Source organism: Astatotilapia calliptera, chromosome 12, assembly GCF_900246225.1.
Source record: "Astatotilapia calliptera chromosome 12, fAstCal1.2, whole genome shotgun sequence".
NCBI classification, from domain to species: domain Eukaryota; kingdom Metazoa; phylum Chordata; class Actinopteri; order Cichliformes; family Cichlidae; genus Astatotilapia; species Astatotilapia calliptera.
The window spans coordinates 30328324-30348259 of NC_039313.1; the positions used below are offsets into that span (position 1 = coordinate 30328324).

General features: G+C 37.8%; 1 protein-coding gene across 3 annotated transcripts in view; it reads right to left on the bottom strand.

Annotated features, from left to right (window-relative positions):
* ksr2 (kinase suppressor of ras 2) overlaps nucleotides 1-19936 on the bottom strand; it is a 120207-nt gene that overhangs the window by 37388 nt on the left and 62883 nt on the right. For all 3 annotated transcript variants that reach the window (XM_026187933.1, XM_026187934.1, XM_026187932.1), the window contains 5 exons: nucleotides 5583-5652; nucleotides 4277-4360; nucleotides 3851-3936; nucleotides 2825-2845; nucleotides 2427-2536 (listed from right to left, as the gene is read on the bottom strand). In XM_026187933.1, coding sequence (XP_026043718.1) covers nucleotides 2427-2536; nucleotides 2825-2845; nucleotides 3851-3936; nucleotides 4277-4360; nucleotides 5583-5652 — 371 coding nt within the window. The remainder of the gene's footprint in view (nucleotides 1-2426; nucleotides 2537-2824; nucleotides 2846-3850; nucleotides 3937-4276; nucleotides 4361-5582; nucleotides 5653-19936) is intronic.

The following is a 19936-nucleotide window of genomic DNA, read 5'->3' on the forward strand; positions in this document are numbered from 1 at the left end:
GATAAACAAGAGGCAGTTGAAGAGGAATCAATGTTTTTGGCAAACTCTGTGGTTAGAAGTTTCCAGGGACAGTATGAGTGTATATATGTGTGTCATCGCTGGGTAAATCTGACAACTCGGGTGAAGCACACGATTTATCAAGTGCATCGCTGCCTTACCGCAAACTCTTCTACTTAAAAAAATTGAAATGTGTGTGTTTGTGTGTGCGTGACTTGGGTGCATATTAAAGAAGTTGCTGTTTCATGCATCGTTTTTGTTTTCTCTACACAGCCAACTTAAAATTTTGTAAGATTAGACATTCATATAACACACGTAAGTCCCTTTCAGCCCCATTAACTGTTGTTTGGCATTAATTGTAGACATGCAATAGATCCCATGAAGATCTAAAACAACACGTGGCTATAAGTGTGTGCGATGCAGAGAAATACAACACACACAGAAACTGTTTTTATTGTGAGTTTCTCTCCAGAAATGTGGCCTAAATCTCCAAAACTGCAATGTACAATGTTGCAATCTGCAATGAGGCTGTCCACACCTTTCAGTTGCACAATTGACACTGCACATATTTAATAAACACCAACTGTAGCTTTTAAAATCACTAAAAGAGAGTTTTATACTGACACAGTTACCAAATCTGGCCCTCAGTTTGTTAATTGTAAAAGGCTCTCACTCTGCTTTATTGTTGAACTCTCTCTCCGTCTAACTTGGAGCCTCTAGACTGATTTTCTACCTTCAAGGCAGAACTTTTTATTCATTTCAGTACAAAGTAAACATCAGAGACTTGGAACTTGCCTGGCAGATGTAATCCATCACAATGAGAAATGTAGTCAACTTTACTTTTCTGTAAAATGTTTCTCATCTTCTCATCTTATTCTCATCACATCAGATCAGTTCTTCAGCCGAAGATTTTGCAAAAATCATTTCAGATCTAGATGACAGCCCCTGACTAGACTCCATCTAGTTTAAATTCAAATAGTTACTTAATATAATCATTTCATACTGACGTCTAGTCATCCAAAGACTTGGGTGTAGCATTTTATTCATTCAAATAATTCAATTCATTTAATTTTCAGTGAAGTTCTTCCTGACTTTACAGACTTAAAATCAATTTAGAAATTAAACAATTTAGAAATTTTATCCAGAAAGCAAGCAAAAAAAAAAAGAACTACCTGATATTGATGAAAAATAGACAATATTTTTTTGTTCAGCAGCCAACTGTTAAATCTCAGGTGCCCTTGAAATGCACCAACACGTAGAGATTTCAAACTGTTATCCAAAGAGAAAACACCAGACAAAAATTAGGCTTTTCAATATGATGGATCATCTTCCTCAAGCAAATTTATATAGTTTCTGCTACTTGATTTTGAAAGCGCACTGGATAGAGAGAAATCAATGGCTGCCTGGAAGGTGGTAAAGCAACCTGAAGAGTTAGGGAATACTTTGTAAAAACAAAAAGAAAAATAAATCAGAGCATCTGTAGTTTGTAACAAATGATCAAAGTCTATTGTATAAGCAATATAACAATCAATCAAATGCAAGTTAGATTTTAGGAAGATATCATCATCTCCTGCAGAAAAAGATTAACTCTGAAAAATTATATTAAAAAGTAAAGATAGTATCAATGTGGTATGTGCAGCTCAACTGGTGCACAGCAGATTGTGCACTGCCATATATTTTGATACCTAACGTCATTAATTTAAATTATGATAGAACCACAGTTTGAATTTGCAATTTGAAAGAAACATACAAACACAAGAAAACTAAATGAATTTAGTTTCTAATTCTTTAAGTAATTATGATACGAACATGAAATAAAATCCAGGGGTTAAATGGTTATTTTTTAATTATAATCACTCCACAAGATAATTGTTCCTAATAAACTTTAAATTACATTTATCACATCTGAAGAAATTAACAGAATTTAGTGATACCACCATTTTACTTTACTTAAGAATATTTCAAAGTTTATAACCAAGATTTGAGTTTTGGAAAAGTGAATCCATGAGAAACACAAAAAATATGTGTGTTGACAAAACTAACACACTCCAGTTTCTGAAAACCTCAAACTGTTAGACAAAGGCATACATAAAAGCTGTGGCTTACTCACATGTTCACACCTGCCCATTATTTCCTAACAAGCGTGTTTGTTTCACAGTCTTTCCAGCATGGTGTTACCACCATGGGAATTTAGTGATAAACTTTTTTCTCTGGAACTGAGCTGAATTTGATAGATGTGCTGGCTGTAAAATATCCAGTGTAGGAAAACAAATCCATCTGTGTAAACATCAATATTGCTGAAGATATTTTCGTATGGTTTCCTGATTCCAAATACACAATGACTCACAAAGCTCCCAAAAATAAATGAAAGCGATATGTAGGACAAGAAATACGCAGATTGTAATACACGGTTTATTTTTTACCCTTACCTTGTTGATTTTGTTGGTTTTGGGGAGCGTCTGACTGATGTGCAGGTCTGTGTACCTGAGCGGGTTGTTGATGTCACATGGCACTGATTCAGTCCGTACCAGACGAGCTACTGCAGAAAGAAAAAAAGCATAAAGGAACAATGAAGCACTACGGGAGATTGACATTAAACAATAATTGCCTAACAGCTTTAGGAAAATTAGACAAATTCTTTATCAGACACAGCTTTTAATGTGAAAAAAATGAACAAACTGCCTCTCCTTTAACACCATCCATCTTTTATCACACACACACACACACACACACTGTTAAAACAAATTTCCTTGAGCAAACTATGTCATTAATAAACTGTCATTTTCTCTTACGAAGGCAGAGAAGACATCTAATTAATGCTCTTTACCTTGAGTTGTTCCTTGATGATCTTATTTTGAGAAGAAGGAAGGCAGAGAGAGGACAAAAGAAAAAAAGAATCTTAATTCTCATTGCAGATAATAGGAATTTCTTCAGTGCTGTCTGTGTCAGTATAAACAGCTTATGATGCACATTTGTCAAACCTATATGGCTTAATTAATCAGGAGATAGCCTATACCTGCAGAAGCAGTTTCACTTTTACAAATGAAAGCTGAAAAAAAATATAACTTCATTTGCTCAGTGGAATCAGATATGTCCAAATTTAGTTAATCACAAGAGCTGTAGAGCCATGCCTTTGGGTTGCCTAAAACAAATGAGAGCTAGATAGCTTCACAAGGCTTGACAAAGGCATTAATCCTGGCTGAGCTGGCTAATAGTTAGGCCTCCCGTACTCTCACACAACGGTTTTAGAAGTCTTGTTAACCATTTATTTATTGCTTAATTATCTGTTAAACATAATAAAATAAAAACTAATAGTCAACAAGTGTAAAATAACGTCTTGATGCATGCTCAATCATCCAGATAAGTAAATCCCAAGAGGTTGATTCTGTTCATCTGGACGTCACGTTTTCAGTGGGACAAATGTTTCGTCACTCATCCAAGTGACTGACTTTACAACAATGGGCTGTAAAGTCAGTTCCTTGATCATTAATATGCAAATTCTCATGGCCATTGATCAACAACTACTGATCAAAGCCCATTGATCAATGGCCATGAGTACCATTCACAGAGAGTTGGGGAATGGCTGCAATCACAGCATTGTAAGATGGCAAAAGATGTACCCTTAGGCCCCCTCCTGGATTCAGAGATGGCCCTTCCCTTTTCACATAAATGGCCTCCTTGACTCCACGCTCAAACCTGGAACGCTTTCGCCATCTTACAATGCTGACAACTCTCTTTAAATGGTACTCATTGCCATTGATCAGTGGTTTTTGATCAATGATCAACAAAATGTGAAAGTCCGTCAATTTTGTATAAACATAATATCAACATTGGAAATTACATCAAAAAATACCTTTGAGGGATTCCCGTCCGCCTCGCTGAATGATCAGTAAATGGCAAGGTGGGGCTTCTTTGGTGCATTTGTTGTGGCACTTCAGCCTGAGTATGCACGAAACAGAAACTTGATTAGTGTGTGTTTTGTTGTTATGTGGTGTTTATTACACAGCAATAACACCTATGCAAAGTGGGTGGAAAAAGAGACAGATGCAAATTGGAAATTTATTCAAGTAAGCTGAAAACAAAAGGGGTCACTGATGTGTGTCATGTCGAAAAACAATCAAAAGAGACAAAGAGATATAATTGAAAAACAAGCGGGATGGCACACTAATTAAACAAAGTAATGACAGGAATATAAGCGAATGTGTGGGATTAGATATTAATTACTAATGTGGACACTGACAACAATGGGTACTCAGCACTGACCAGTACTGATACCTACTTGCAGTTTTTACATTTCAGTCCAAACAACATTCCCTTTCCACATACTATGCATGTCTGGGACATCCAGTATTTCGTGGAAAACCTACAAGCCAAAAGAAGAGAAAGTGAGATTCCGAAAAAGGGCATCGATTTTTCACTTGTTGCACATCTATATGACATGAAGGAGCTGAGGATTACAATGAGAGGAACACGGGTTCTGACCTTTTGCCTTTCATAACGTTCTCTCATTCTGACAGAAGGCTTTTGGCAAACATATCTCATTCCCTGCCTAACCTTTCTGCAAGGATAATAGATGCCTGAAGAAGCTACTCCTCTGAAAGTGTTTACCTTCCTAATCTCTCTCACCTCCTGATTTAATTTGTGGCCATTTCATTTTCATCTTCCAGTAACACTGTGCGAACGAATAGGCTGTATGGTTTTTACATCAATATAACAATCAGTTTGAGTAACGGGGGTTCACAGGCCTGTGTCGCTGCTGAGGATTCCAACACAGTCTCTTCTACAATAAACAAATCCACAATGTACTTTGGTACCAACAACCAATTCCCTTCACACACTAAGTGGTCTGAGCACATATGTGACTATTGGCTGATGCAATGCCAGCAGTGTGGCTGGCTAATGGCAGGTGACTAATGTAGTCTGACAGAATCAAAATCTCTTTATTATGCCAATCTTTTTCATCAACTGAAAGGCACAACTTACTCCAACCAACTCCACCTGACTGATTTCTTTAGTAGGCTGTCAACTATGAGTGATAATATGAAATTAAGAGCCGATTCTGCTTAAAAAAATTTATCTTTCAGCACAGGAGAGGCTCTAAAGTGGTGGGTTATTCACTACTTTCCTAAATACATTTATCATAACATGCCAACAATATGATCAAGGGCACACTTCTGAAAACTGCAAACTGACATCAAGGAGGCTGCTGGATGGAATAATGGTATTTCTTAAAACCATTAATCACCTTAATCTTCAAATAACAGCTATATACATTACATTTGTGCTCAGTTTGGCTCCGTATAAAGATGCTTAGAGCTCCTCTTTCCACCTCACAGACTTTCAACAGGAAAAACACCCACGATCTCGAGGTTGCTAAAATCCTCCAACTAATACTGTAGCTATTGTTTTACTTTTTAGATCATAAGCACCCTGCTTGGAGTCAAGCAGGGTGAGAGTGAGAAAGAAAACTGAGTAAGTTACACAAGAAGCCCTTTTTAATTGGACTGCCATTCTATCACAGATGTGAGCATATGCACAGAAGGAACCTCATCCACACTCACCCACATATTTTCCTTTAGGCCTACCTGTGTTTTATTGAGTTTCCCAGATCTCGTCGGGGAATCTGTGGGGACCAGCGAGGCACTGAGAGAGTGTCTGGAGATAGAGTGGAAAGGAGAGGGCAGAGGCATGGTTTTTACTTTTTTAAGTCTGTCAGTATGTCTTTCAGAATTGACTAAATGTCTGGTATTGTGTATCACATTTAGCATGTATGGCATTTCAAGGAATAGACTGTTTTTGTAGCAACAAACTGATATTTTGGTGTCAGCTTTAATTAGCTGTAGAGAGTCAGGTTTAACAAAATGCTGTCCTTGTTATCAAGATAGAGTAGGTAGGTAGGTAGTAGAGGCAGAGGGAAAAAATCAATAGAGTATAGCGTCATGATATTTTGCATGGCAATATCTTATCGATATACTGACACAAAAAAATCCATATCTTATTATATAAATTGCAAATACAATTTGTTAGTACAAATGCTACAGAATGCTACTCTTGGCTGCTCCCTTATTCACAAGGGGTTATCACAGCAGGTAGTGATGCATGTTTGATTTAACAGAGTTTTACAATGGATGCTCTTAATGACACAATCCCAAATAAATTTGTGTCTCTTCCTGGGGGGTGTTCGCTTGTTAGGATAAATATAGTATTTAAACCACTACACCATAGATTAATAAAATCAATTAAAGTCCACCGGATGGCACTGTTAACTTTTTTCTATTAAGGTTAGCAGAGGTGACAATGTGCTGGATGAAGTTGGTAAAACAATATTATAGATTGGAGAAAGCCAAGGAAGCACCATCCGTGCTTTAACAGGGACGAGACAAAGACGATGGATGTGACACATCGCATTTACAAAGTCAAATCTCCCACACCACCATCATATGATAACAATAGCCAAGGACACCAAAGCAAACTTTAAATCAGCTCAAGAAATATGCAGTGAGTATTAAATGAAAACTAGTTTCTACAAAACCTCCTTAGTCTAATAAGGATCTCACTTTTTCCATAAAAAAGGAAAACCTTATTGTATCAGTGGATAATTAGCGGGAAAACCTGGATTCAAAGCAGAAGAACAGCTGTGTAAATAAATGATAATCTGATTGTTCTACCAGTTTTCCAGACAATTTAAAAACAGGCAGAATGCTGATGGGGCACCATCTTTGTGTATGGGTGTAACAACAACTGATTTCCAAATACCTGTGTCTCTCAGATCCTTCATCATTATTGTGCCTATACCAAAAAACATCACTAACTCTGGAACGTTGAAATAATTTAATAATTTTGAGAACCTCTAATCCTGAAAAATACCCAAATTTAAAGTCTGTTTGATCTGAGCGCATACTGATGTCACTGACTGAAAATCCCTGAACAATCGTGGCTACTGAAATAGAGGTTAATAGACTGCATTACTTTTACCAAACTATGTATTAAGTTTCCATTTATTTGAATTTTGAAGGGTTTTTTTTCTTGACAATATCATCCTGTCATTTTATTTAACTGATCCCAATTTTACTTTGAGTTGCCTTCTCCTTTTTTTTTTTTAATTAAAGAAATCGGGCTTTTCCTTGCAACTCCTGTCTCTCTCCTGTAGCTGTTGTAACCAGCCACATTTATTGCAGCACTGGCGCTATTTTCATTAATCCAGGTCTCATATAAACATAGGAAGTCCAAATAGGGGCTGGGGATGATAAACTCCCCCACTTTTACACTTTATGCTAGTTATATTCAGATTCTTCCTGAAAGATCCTGCGGCTTAGCTTTAGAGCCGCAAATAACTTTGGAAAAATTTTCTACTAGCAGTATTAACAGTCCATGGTTTACTGATGCCTGGAGCTGGCTTTGAATCTTGACTTCTGAAACCAGAAAAAGTTGAACAATGATGTTTTAACATCATCTTCAAATTCACTGGAGTTTGCAATTGGCATTTGAACACTGTTTGACACCGTGCTGACCTCCTTATTTTTGAGTGGCTGCTTTTCACTGGAAATTCTTCATCCTCAAAGGCCACCTCCAGTCCTGCCACAGAGTTAATCAAGTCAACACCACACAGGTGAGCCAGGTTATACGGCGGCCGCTCCATTTGTGCTCCCTCTTCTCCAATAGCTTATTCTTAAGCGGTCCAGGAGATGGATAGATATCCCCAGGGAATAGCAAGCAGATTGTAATGATCAGCACATTGCTCTGATGCACTTTGTGTTATATTTTAGCATATTACTTTTTCCCGTTGTTTATGGAAAACAAAGGTTTGTGGCCAAGGCATGCTCTCCATATCCAACACTCTTAGCTCCTTTTAATTGATGGCCGACTGTACTAAGTATATAACAGCTGTAACCACATGAAACAGTATTACCGCAAACTTGAAATTGTTGTAATAGATTAAAACATACTGATGATTAAAAATAAACCAGTAGAATCACAACCAGAACTGATCCCCCTGTAACAATCTTAGCATCTGTACTGCACTGTGCTGAGATTTTTAACTGTCTTGAATGTTTTCCATGTGTGAATAATCTCTTGTAGAGGGGTGGACTTCAAATTGCTTGGTTTTATAATCCTTCTCAGACTGAGAAGCAGCAATAATTGCTTCATTGATCAGAAACCATTGCTGATACAGTTCCTCCTTAGCTTCACAGGCATCTGAATGCTCCTCGACATCCTCCAGCAGTGCCTCCACAGGTCTGCATTCAGTGAAATTAGACTAGACTAATGCAAACACTTTAGTTTGTCAGGTGCATGCCAAATTTATGACACGTTTTATCAACAGCGTTATTCAGTTGGTCTGTTTGATAGACTGATAAAACAGGTACTGACAAAGTCTGCTTTTGGAGATACAATTTCCAATTGAAAAAGCAATAAATTGCAATATATGTTATTTCAATACTTAGTATATTGCAAAAAATTTTAAACTGCAATAATATTTTATTGTGCATTAATGATAAAACCATATTGTGGAGTCTCTGGTGATTCCCACTTTAAGCTCGATTGGTATCTATGTAGGCAGGTAAAGTAAATAAACAGATGAGTATATGAATAGGTATAAATAATAAGTATTGTATGAAACGAGCGAGACTACACAATGTAATACATAATAAAAAACTTCTCTCTAATGCCCGTTGCAACCTTTTGGGATGAAAACAGAATAAGCTGAATCAGTACCACCTGTTTGAATTGTTTGCTGTAGATATCCCTTGATAGCCAAGCTACTTTAGTGTTATCTGTAATCTATTATAAAGAATTCTGGCTTAAAAAAGATTTTTACCACGAAAACCTTTCACATGGTCCATTAGTGCTTTCAGTAACTGAGCAGCCCGATTCATTCATAAGCCACCTCTTAATACCAGGTGAAAACAGCATCCAACACTGAATTGCCTGTGAAGGCGGCTGGATGTGGTAGATATGCATTGAGATGATATCACACTCTAAAGATGTGCTGGCTGCAATAATTCAGTAAGAAAAGAGCAATGCTGAAAAATGCTGACATAGTCAAGGGTCATGGTGGAAAAACCCATAATAAAAGCTCATTTTTGGGTGTTATTTCAATTTCTGCAGAAACTGCACTACCACAAGTCCACAGGTAATTTTCAGTTACACTTTTACCAAAAAAATTAAGAGGAAAACATATCAAAAAAGCCATTATAACACTTACATATTTCTCAGAAGAGTCTATTTTTTTTTATTAAAGATGTTATGTATGTTATGATAGGAATGCTAGCTAGAGCAGTCTAAAGCTGACAATAAGGAGCAGGCTGCAGATAGAAAGATGCATTTCTAATAATTATTTCTAATTTTCAATATTATTTTCACACTTGGCTCTAATAATTCAGCAATTATAAACAGAAATCTGTCATAATGTGTCACAAATGTACATGTCCCACATTGGGAGAATAAATTTGTTTCATGAAAACACCACAACTGTATATATGCAGTATTTTGAGATTGTCAGTATACACAGTTTTATTTAAAATGACTCCCAGAAACTTTTGCACAACTGCAAATGCTTGTGCCACCAGAGCACGATGAATGCGAGTTTCAAAGCACTTCCATCTTTTATACTATTTATAGTTTCAATGCTCAACTTTTTATGCTCAACTGACTACCAGAATACACATAGTATTTATAGTTTCATAAAGATTTGGGTATCTACTATATAGCTAAGTTCATCCAGTCTTGCTAATAACACTTGCTAGCATTAGCGGATAACATAGCCCTACACCATCTCAGTCAAATACGGTCACTTTTGGCTTAAATAAAACCAACGTGGTGGTGATCAAATTTCTAACATTAAGGCATCCACATGGAGTTTTACAAAACTCTGTCCTTATCCATTCAAATCTAGTAAGGGTTTAAACATATTGGCATAAGCCTGATACCCAAGTCATTGGCATTGAAGCAAATTAAAGTAAAAAGAAGAAGAAAGTTTTATATTATGTTATTTTTTATAATGATTTATATTTACTAAATTACTAGGTTTTCTTTAAGTACATTAACAATTTTCTTAGATTTTTGTTACTCGAACAAGGCGTTTATCACACAAGTTTCTAAATGGCCTAATGTACTTTTAGTAACACTTTTTCAGCACGAGCGACTGGTGTTTGAAGTTTTAATAACTGCAAGTAACAAAGATAAGGAATCTTATTTTTTTCATCTGTTGAAAGGCACAGTCAGTTCTATTAATTCATTACAAGGCAGCAAGTAATCAGCAGCTGTCGACAGTGCTAATGTCATGGCCCTGGTGCCTTGAGCATTTCCTGGTTCCTGAAACACCCTTCCTCCACTCCTCCTCCACTCTCTCCAGGGGCTTGGTGTCTTCTCTCCACACTCCGATGCATTGCTCAATTACACTCAATCAACCTGATAACTCAATATAAAGGGAACTGACATCATCTGCTTCTTGTCCCCTTTGTTGGCAACTGGCAGATGATTGGGCTTGTCAGTGGTGGGACCAGAGAGGTTTGTGTGTGGTTTTAACAGCGATGATTTTCTTTAACAAAAATCTTCTATGATCCTGGGACTCCTACAAGAGCAGGTAATGAGCATTTATGTCAAGAGAACACAATGAAGGCAGTCAAGTAAAAGCATAAGCTTAAGACATGACAGAATATTCTGTTTCGAATATGCTTTGCCCTCAACAAGCTGGTGCAGTTGGCTTGTGTCTACTAATGTTTTAATTTTTCAGTTTCACATTTGATTGTGATAAAATTAGGTATATATTAGATACAGATGAACTACATTAGCTTGAAATCCACAGGAACTGTCTCATGATAACAGCCCCCCTTTTACTGTTCAGAAGCTGATCATTTTAAAGGCAGATGCCCTGTTGGTGCTGCTTCAAATTCAACAAAATCTTTAATTACACAAAAATCAGTGGAAAAGCTTGACTCTTATATTCATTTTTGTTTTTTATGTTAAGAAATACATGGAATAAACATGACATGAGCCTCAGCAATGAACTACAGGTGGTTGGGTACACACCTTCATCTCTTTAACAAGGTAAACAGCTTTACTGACCCCTGCTGCTGGGTGGAATCGACAGGTGGCATGTGCAGCATGAGGTCGTTGTGTGGCTGCTATCACTTGTCTGGCTTCTTTCATACGACAATATGAGGTTGCTTGACTGTACTGTTATATATCAAATATATCAGCTGCTCTTGTATTGCTCCATAAGAACTTGCTATACCATTAAGTGTACTAACTTGCACCATGCCTGAGAACCATTATCTGCAACACTACTCCCCTGCTGCAGTTACAATGTCCTAATGATCCAGGTCGTAATAACCTAAAGTTTGTTTCAGCATTACAGTTTTTGTCCTGGTCTAATGTCACAACTAAACACGCATTTGTTACACTTAGAAGTAGTCGTGTTATCTCACTACGAATGAAGGTGAAATAAATGCAGTGGAGTTTTAAAGACTCACACACAAACAGAACATTTGATCAGTAAACAGAAAATTAAACTAATTAAAAACTGAAATTGAGCATCTGCGGAGGTGCCACCATATCGGTTTAACAGTCCGGGGAGGAACAACAAAGTTGAAGCAATTTGACAGGGGTAAAAGAGCACATGTCTGCGTACGTGGTCACACATGGGTGACATCTAGTCACCTGCCGAAACTATCAAAACTTTGAAAAATCCAAAACCATCATAGAAATATAAACTAGGGTCCATTCTTTCTAAGTGTTTGCTTGTGTGTGCTTGTGTGTGTGACAGATGAGCCTCCAGGAGCTGACAAACCCCAAGGCGCCAGACAACAGTGTCCTCCTCCATCTTCTCTTATTGGCCTCAGCCTAATTAAGCTGAGGCCTTCCGTCCCCCTCCTCCACTTGCTTGTCATATGACACGCGTCAGGCCATGGGGTTGAGCATGTGTGTGTGTGTGAGAGAGAGAGAGCCGATGTGTATGTGTGTGTCTATTTTTATGAAAGTTAAAAAGAAAAATCTAACTACACAGAATCGCAGGGATACGCGTTTCTCTTTGTCCGTGGGTTAAACAGATGGGGCGGGTGTGTGCATGTGTGCAGAGATAAAGAGACTGCTCAAGTCTAGGAGCCTACTTACAGCCAAATATAGTTTATTTGACGTTAGACTGAGATGCCTCTCTACCTGATTGACTGAACGCTAAACACTATTCTCCATAGAGAAGAAATTTGTACTGCGGGTAGAGGAGAGAAAAGTGAAGCGAGCGACAATTGAAAAACACAGAACACAAACAACATGAAAAAAAAAATCAGACACAAATTCTAATCATTCTCATTGTCAATGCTATTACCAAATCATCTCACCCACACCTACTCTCATCATTTTCAGAATTATCAAGGTCGAAGAGCTCAATGGACAGATTGCAGCACTTTGGCAGTTTGGATAAAAGCTTCAATCAAATGGTTGAATGCAATCAACGGCACACATAACTGGCACAGTACAATCAAGAGATAATCAATAGCTTACGTCTGGAATACCAAACAAATACAGCAGAACACACCATTAGAACAGACAGTTTCTATGAGAATGTGAAGCATGTTTAACAAGATAAGGGTCTGACATGAGGGTATACATACAACGGACTGGGCAGAGCAGCAGAAAAAGTCAACGGGACTGTAAAACTGTGTGGGTGTTTGCTGCATAATGTGCTGCATTATTGTACATGAGTGTTATAGGAGTGACATGTTGCACACTCCATCTTATTATTCTTATTGTTCCCCAAAAATTACACAGTTGAACAAAGTATTGTATTTGTTTGTGGAATAGCACAAGACATAAATGAAGGAAGGGGTGATAATTTTTTTTCCTTTTCTATTCCCATGTGACAAAAAAAAACAAAAAACGAGGAACAGGAGAAAAGCAAGGTTGCACAGTTGCTATGACAACAGCAACACGCCGATCTGGCTTTTTTTTTCTTTGCAAATATACATATATATATATGAGTGTGTGTGTTATCATCTTTGATAAACAAGAACACATAGATACATAACTGCAAATAGCATATATGCACATGCACAAAAGCTGTGATACACTGACAATAGCAATCACAACGCTGGAAAAACAGCAATTATCTTGAATGAAACAAGTATCTCAACACTGCCTTATAGATGGTGGGAGTCTTTTAAGATTGCCGGTTTAAGCATGCCAGTGAGGCAGAGGGAGGAGGGATGGGAGAACAGATGATGCCTGGAGGTCTTATGGCTCGGTAAAGACTTCCTCAGTTGGAGAACTCGAGCTTCTTGGAGCATGCAGACAAGCAACCCAACCAACAGGCACAGCATGTTTTAGTAGTGAGGCAAATCTTAGCCAACAAAAGGCTTTCAGGTTCCACCTTATGTCCCTATGCACACATGTTAAGGCCCATTGCTTTTGGAAAACACTGACAGCAACAGCTATTTATTGGAGTAAATACAAAAATTTGCTGAGCAAAGTGAGCCCTTATGCCCCCCCACGTGCCACTCCATCTTATATAAAACTGAATAAACAAAGTAAATTAGGGGAATGCTTCTGTGGTGCACATATCACTCTGTAACTTAGGATAACTTTAGAGGCTTTTGTCAATTTCTCAAAATCGGTTGTTTTTGTTACATTATCCTGCTGGCTAGTTGTCTATTAAACCATTTTGTTTAGATTAGCTGAGCTGTCAGTGGGATCTTTTGTACACACAGTGTTAAGAAAGACTCCTCTGACTTGTGGCATTTCTTTCTAACACCTTTGAGCTAATATAAAGCAAGGATCAGTCTGACACTAACTAACCAGTGTTTATGGACCCATCTTCAGAGTTTCAGGGTAAGACCTCGATGAGAGAGTTTTAAGCCAGATTGAAAGTAAATTAGGTCCTGCTAACAAACTTTTACAGTCTGGAAAGCAGTTTTTACTTAGTAGTCTGATGGTACAGGACAAGACAATTAAATGAAAAGTTATTATATAGTCTTAAACAACAAACAAACAAATAACAACAAACAGTAGGGGAGCATTGGTTGAGAGGCCAAAAACAGATACACATCCACACTTACAGCAAATTTTAGAATTGCCAGTTAACCTTGCATGTCTGCAGACTGTCAAAGAGAACATACACATGCAAAAAAAAAAAAAAATTGCAGTCAGGGAAACAAATATGTATTAGGGCAAAGGACAGTGCACTACTCTACCTTCTTTCAATGCTGTATTTATTTTTTTTATTAAAGTATTCTGATCTTGTGGTTTTGATCAAGAATAAGAACAATTGTTATAAAAATGTGGTTTAGTAAGTTTTACTAGCCACAAAGCAACAAAGTGATGACTCTCCAAGCCTGAGTCATCATGTCAACAGTCTTTTCAGTTTTATGTACTAATAGCTGTGTATCTTTCCTAGAATACTGAACTGAGACCGACTAAACCGTTCTTCTTAGATAGCCAGTTTTCCTCACGCTGTTTTAATTTCAGTGGTTATTTAGAGCCCTTATCTATTTGCCAATTCTCAAAGGGACCTCCATTGTGGTACCACATTTGGTTGCTAGGAGATCTGTGACGCAACACGCAACTGCAAAGCATCTATGCAAGGTTAGGCAGAGTGGGTGACGTCACTGGCAAACATGTAGAATTAAAAAGAGTGAGTTGTGTACCAAGCACATGAACATTTAAGCCATTTATATCCACAAGCACACACTCTCAGACTCCCACACTCTCCATCCCTCCCTCTCTCGTTCTATCTTACTCACGCACAAATACACACATCAGTTTTGCAGCAGGCGTGTGTTTTGGTCCGTTGCCAGCGCTTGTACTGGATCTTCAAGTGGACACAAGGCATCATCACAAGCTAGGGAGTCTATCTAAGCCAACTGTGTGAACTCAAAACAGCCTGAGGCACTAGAGGTGAGCTGCCCATACAAAAATGTCCCTCTGTGGCTATCATAACTTTTCAGATTGGACAAACAATGACTTATCATACCACCTGGAGCGAGAACGAGAGCTCAAGAAAATGAACTCTCACTGGCATAGCCATTCTAATGTTTATTGCGTGTAGGTGTTTGGTTATATGTGGTGTACGTGTCAAAACGTCAGTAAATAGTTTCACTTTTTAGAAGCAAGAATTTTCCCCTTTTTTTCTTGTTTCTCTGTTTTTTTTGAAGGGGCATCGGTGGATAATGAAGTTGCAGAAACCTGGGCACAAATGTTTGCTTGGCAAGAGCCACTTGCTTTTCAGTAATTAGACATAATTTCGAACGGGATAAACTAGTTCATCATCAAATCATTATAGAGAGCAATTTACCTCACTGGATAATGAAAAGAACCCATCACAATACAACTTCAAATGAAAAATAAAGCAGACTTTTATCTTTTTTTTTTTCCCCCATCAGGAAAACTTTCTGCAACAAGATAAAAAAAATAAAGTTCTTTAAACCAGCAATCACACTTACACTGTGTTCTCCGGGTCCAAAGAAGCAACATTACACTTTCACAGCTGTTTGTTATGTTGGCAGTTCAGCTATCCTGGCGATAATGTGAGGTTAAAGGAGTTTATGCGCTAATAGAGCTTTTTCACAGCAGACATTTTGGCATACCATAGCATGAAAAGCACAGCTGTGATTAATACTATAAATGATGAGTGCCTTCCATTTAGGTGAGCCAATTCCAGAGTCCTAATAATGACCATGTTGGCATTGCTTTCTGACTCAGTTACTAAAACCCGACTGCTTTAAAAAAAAACATTTCACCTGCCATATTCATGCTCTGATGAGTCAAAATAGCTCCTCTTAGAGTACTGTGCAGTATCAAGCCATCCCTCATTTCTTTATGTTTTACATAAATAGAAATACAGTATATAAGGCAAAAACAGTTTGCACAATTAAAAAAAGCTTGAATGTCATTATTTAATTCTTCAACAAAGCCTGAACTCTCTTAGGTAAGCCGGTTTGTAATTTCTTTAAGTCGTCTTCGGGACTAGTTCTCCAGGCTTCTACAAAGCTATTCTTTGCATGTTGGCTGCCTTTTGTTCTGTTCTCTGTCAAGGTGATCCCACATTGCTTCAGTGTTGATGTCCAGGCTGTGAGGAGGCCAGTCCATGACTGATAGTGTTCCATTGTGTGTTTGTCTGACTAGGTATGCTATTACTGTATTGGCAGTCTGTTTGGGATCCTTGTCATGCTAAAAAAAATGAAGCCGCTGCCAATCAGATGCTTTCCAGATGTTATTGCATGGCAGGAGAAAATATGATGGTACTTTTCTGTGTTTATAGTCCCATAAACTTTGATGAGATCTCAGCACCACTGGCTGAAATTCAGGCACAAACCATTACAGAGCCTCAACCGATGGTGGTAGACTCCAGAGGTGTGGACTCGAGTCACATGACTTGGACTCGAGTCAGACTCGAGTCATTAATTTTATGACTTTAGACTTGACTTGAAAAAATGTTCTAAGACTTGTGACTTGACTTGGACTTTTACACCAATGACTTGGGACTTGAATTGGACTTGAACCGGTTTACTTGAAAAGACTTGATATTTTACCCCAAATATAAAATTTAACATGCATATTATATAGAGATTGAAAATGTGACGTCATTCACGGGTAGAACCGCAAAGGATTCTGGGAACTCGTGGCAAGAGGTACTAGCGCACACAGACTTTCAATTGAAATCAGTCACACAGCGATAAAAAGAAACACAAAAATGGCAAGAAGCTGTTGTATTATTAACTACAATAGCCGGTCGCATGACAGCCACGGGAAGCCGACGGGTAAAGAGATCGGTTGTTATCGGATTACGTCGTTGAAGAGAAATTGTTCGAGCCATGTTTCCGAAGTAACAAAGAGGCGACTGGATGGTCTGGATTGCAGCCATTCAAAGATCAAATATAACGTCCCAGAACCCTCCAGCTCACAGGTTAGTCTGCTCCAAGCATTTCCACAAAGGCAAGTCTGCTGTTGTAGTTAATACGTCATTTTCATAACATAATTGGTGATATAGGTTACAAGCAAGTCTGGCGCTGAACAGAAATTGTCTCGCTATGCTCCTTTGTTTATTGTGCATAAATAGTGAATTGTCCTGACACAATATTGCGTTTCGCTTCTGTTATTATGGTACATTGACAAAAACATACTTTTATTCACAGGATAAAACGGGTTTTTTTGTATCACTAATTGCCCAGTACGATTACAGCATACAATATTATTGTCACTGCTACATTTCTGTGATGCTACCAGAAATTATTTCCACTACTAATTAATTATCGTTGAGCTCAAAGGTCCTATTAATAAACGGTTAAGGAATGTGTATTTATGACGACAGTTTGTGAGACTGGTAAACTTATGATACGTACGATGGTCTTTACTTTCTACACGGTGCATTTCAAGGTCCTGCACCCATCCATCGGTAAACTGTACCTGGGCTTGTTGCAGTGACCGGAAGTTACTAAACTTCATGAGTGTATGCACTCACTCCAAGAACCGTATAATTATAAATATGCATATAAATATGCTACGATGAGATAGCTGACTTCATCTAACTAGCAAATGTTGTCCAGGCTACGTTGGTGATGCAGTTTTTTTTTAATGTGTATGATATTTTTGTCATGCGATTTTAAAGCCGGTCCTACAACCGCATCCAAGAATAACATGCAGCTTATCTCAGAACTGTCAGTGAAAATTATTCTTGGAGCTAGGTTTAATTGAGCTGCATTTTAAAGAGGTGCAATTTCACAATTTGTGTATATTTTCTAAGTTCACTATTTTGTCATGTGTTGAGAAAAACACAGATTTTAAAATTACATGGTCTAATATTTACATTTAGCATATAACTGCAACATGCTTTTTTTCGTTTTTTTTTTTTAAAGACTCGAAAGGACTTGAAATTCAAAGTTTCAGACTTGTGACTTGACTCGGACTTTTACACCAGTGACTTGAGACTCGACTCTGACTTGCCTGACATTACTTGAGACTTGACTTGAGACTTGAGGATAAAGACTTGAGACTTACTTGAGACTTGCAAAACAATGACTTGGTCCCACCTCTGGTAGACTCACACTATTATACTCCCTCCTTGCTAGATTTTTGCCTTTTTTTATTATGTGACTTTTAGATACTGTATATTTACTCTAGATCATGTTTTAGGCCTCTTACTTCTTCTTTATCCTCCACTTAGTCAGTTTCCAAAAGTGTTTTAACCTCCTAAGACCCGAACTCTTCCACAGCATGCATTTTAAATTTTTCTTTGATATTTGGGCTGATTGGGGCCCGATGAGTGTAAAAACAAAGAATTACCAGATTTTTTTTAACCTGATTTTTGTTTCTAAGAAAAATAAGAGCCACATATGAGGATATTCATTTAAAATTTTGATAGAACAGTAGCAGTATAATGTCCTCGTAAGTGGATATCAGGCCCTTGTAGAGCAAAATTCAGTATTTTGGTCTAAATAACCCAAAATGTGATGTCCACATATGTGGACACCAGGTCCTAGGCGGTTAAGGACATACCACATGCTATACTGAGATGCCACGATTTTTTCTAATAGTTCTTTGGGAATCAACCTTTTTGTGCAAAAAAACTGTGTTATCTTTGGCATTTTTCCGAGATTCAACTGAAGAAACTAGAGCATATTATGTGTTTATTATGTGCTTTTGTGACAGGCTGCTAGGAAACAAAAACAAATCCTAAAATTAAGTTCAAACAAATTTCTCTAAAAATGCACACGTACAAGGACCACACTAAAAATAAATGAAAAAGCTGCCAATGTCTGAAGAAAAGGTCCTTCAGAAGAACTATTGCTCAAGGCCTCCTAAAAATGAGAAGGAAAGTCCAGCACCTAGGAAGCAAAATATAAAGAAATTAGGTCTGACTGAAGATTTTTGCACAGTTCTGCATGCGATACACCAACGTGTACATGTAAGATAAATCAATTTTATCACATTTAGGACAGTCATTTAATTTCCCAGCCAAGTGTGGATTTACCATGTGCAGTGCATTTGAAGTGCATAGCATGATGGTATTATTTTTACTGGGGCTTTTTAACTCAAATAGCTCCATTAAAAACTCAGCTTACAAATATCCTCCCTTAGATGTGATGCATCGATTGGAATCACCCAGTAGGAATGGTAGAAATGTCAAAATGCAAGCGACAGATGATTAATAGATATAATATGATAGAATAATAGACTTATTATTTTAAATTGAATAAAGATCAACACACACAATAACCAGTAGCTGCAGATTAAATGAGAAACTATCTGCAGCTTGTCTCCAGAACCTAACAATGTGCCAAGGAGTGCCTGAGCCGAAATACACCACTGTAATGGAATTATATTTGTAATCATAACCAGCTTCTCAAGGTGGAAAGCCAAACAAACTGCTGACGTCTCAGCTTCAACTGGGCACTGACTCATCCCTGGCAGACAGCGTTTGGTCCTGGTTACCTCAGCCAGTCTCGTAGCTCCTCCGCATGTTTTGATTCAAACGACTTGCAAGATAAGTAATAACACTGCTGGCTGGAGGGCCCTGACGTATGAGATGGCTGTGATACCATAAACCCAAACATAGACACGGGATGGATGTTTAGCCTGGCTGACCTGGCAGTTGCATACTTGCCCAAATGCTCACACAAGCGTTCACACACACACAAACAGATTGCTGAACTACTATTCCTCTGGGCAACTTTGTAAACATTGTTTTTTCTCTGCTCTGTTATTTATAATGAAACACAATGAGCAAATAGTGATCTGATGATTCACGCTGTCTTTTTTCGTTAAGCACAATTTTGCCATGCCGGTCATTGTGTCAGCTATTGTGTAAAATTTTGTTTGTTATTTTATCAAACAAGTACATTTTTCCACCTGGTTATCAATATGATAAAATAGATTAAGCAGATTTTGTAAAAGCTTACAGTTAATTTAACACAGATAGACGTACTCCCTTTTTTTCTTTTGCAGTCAG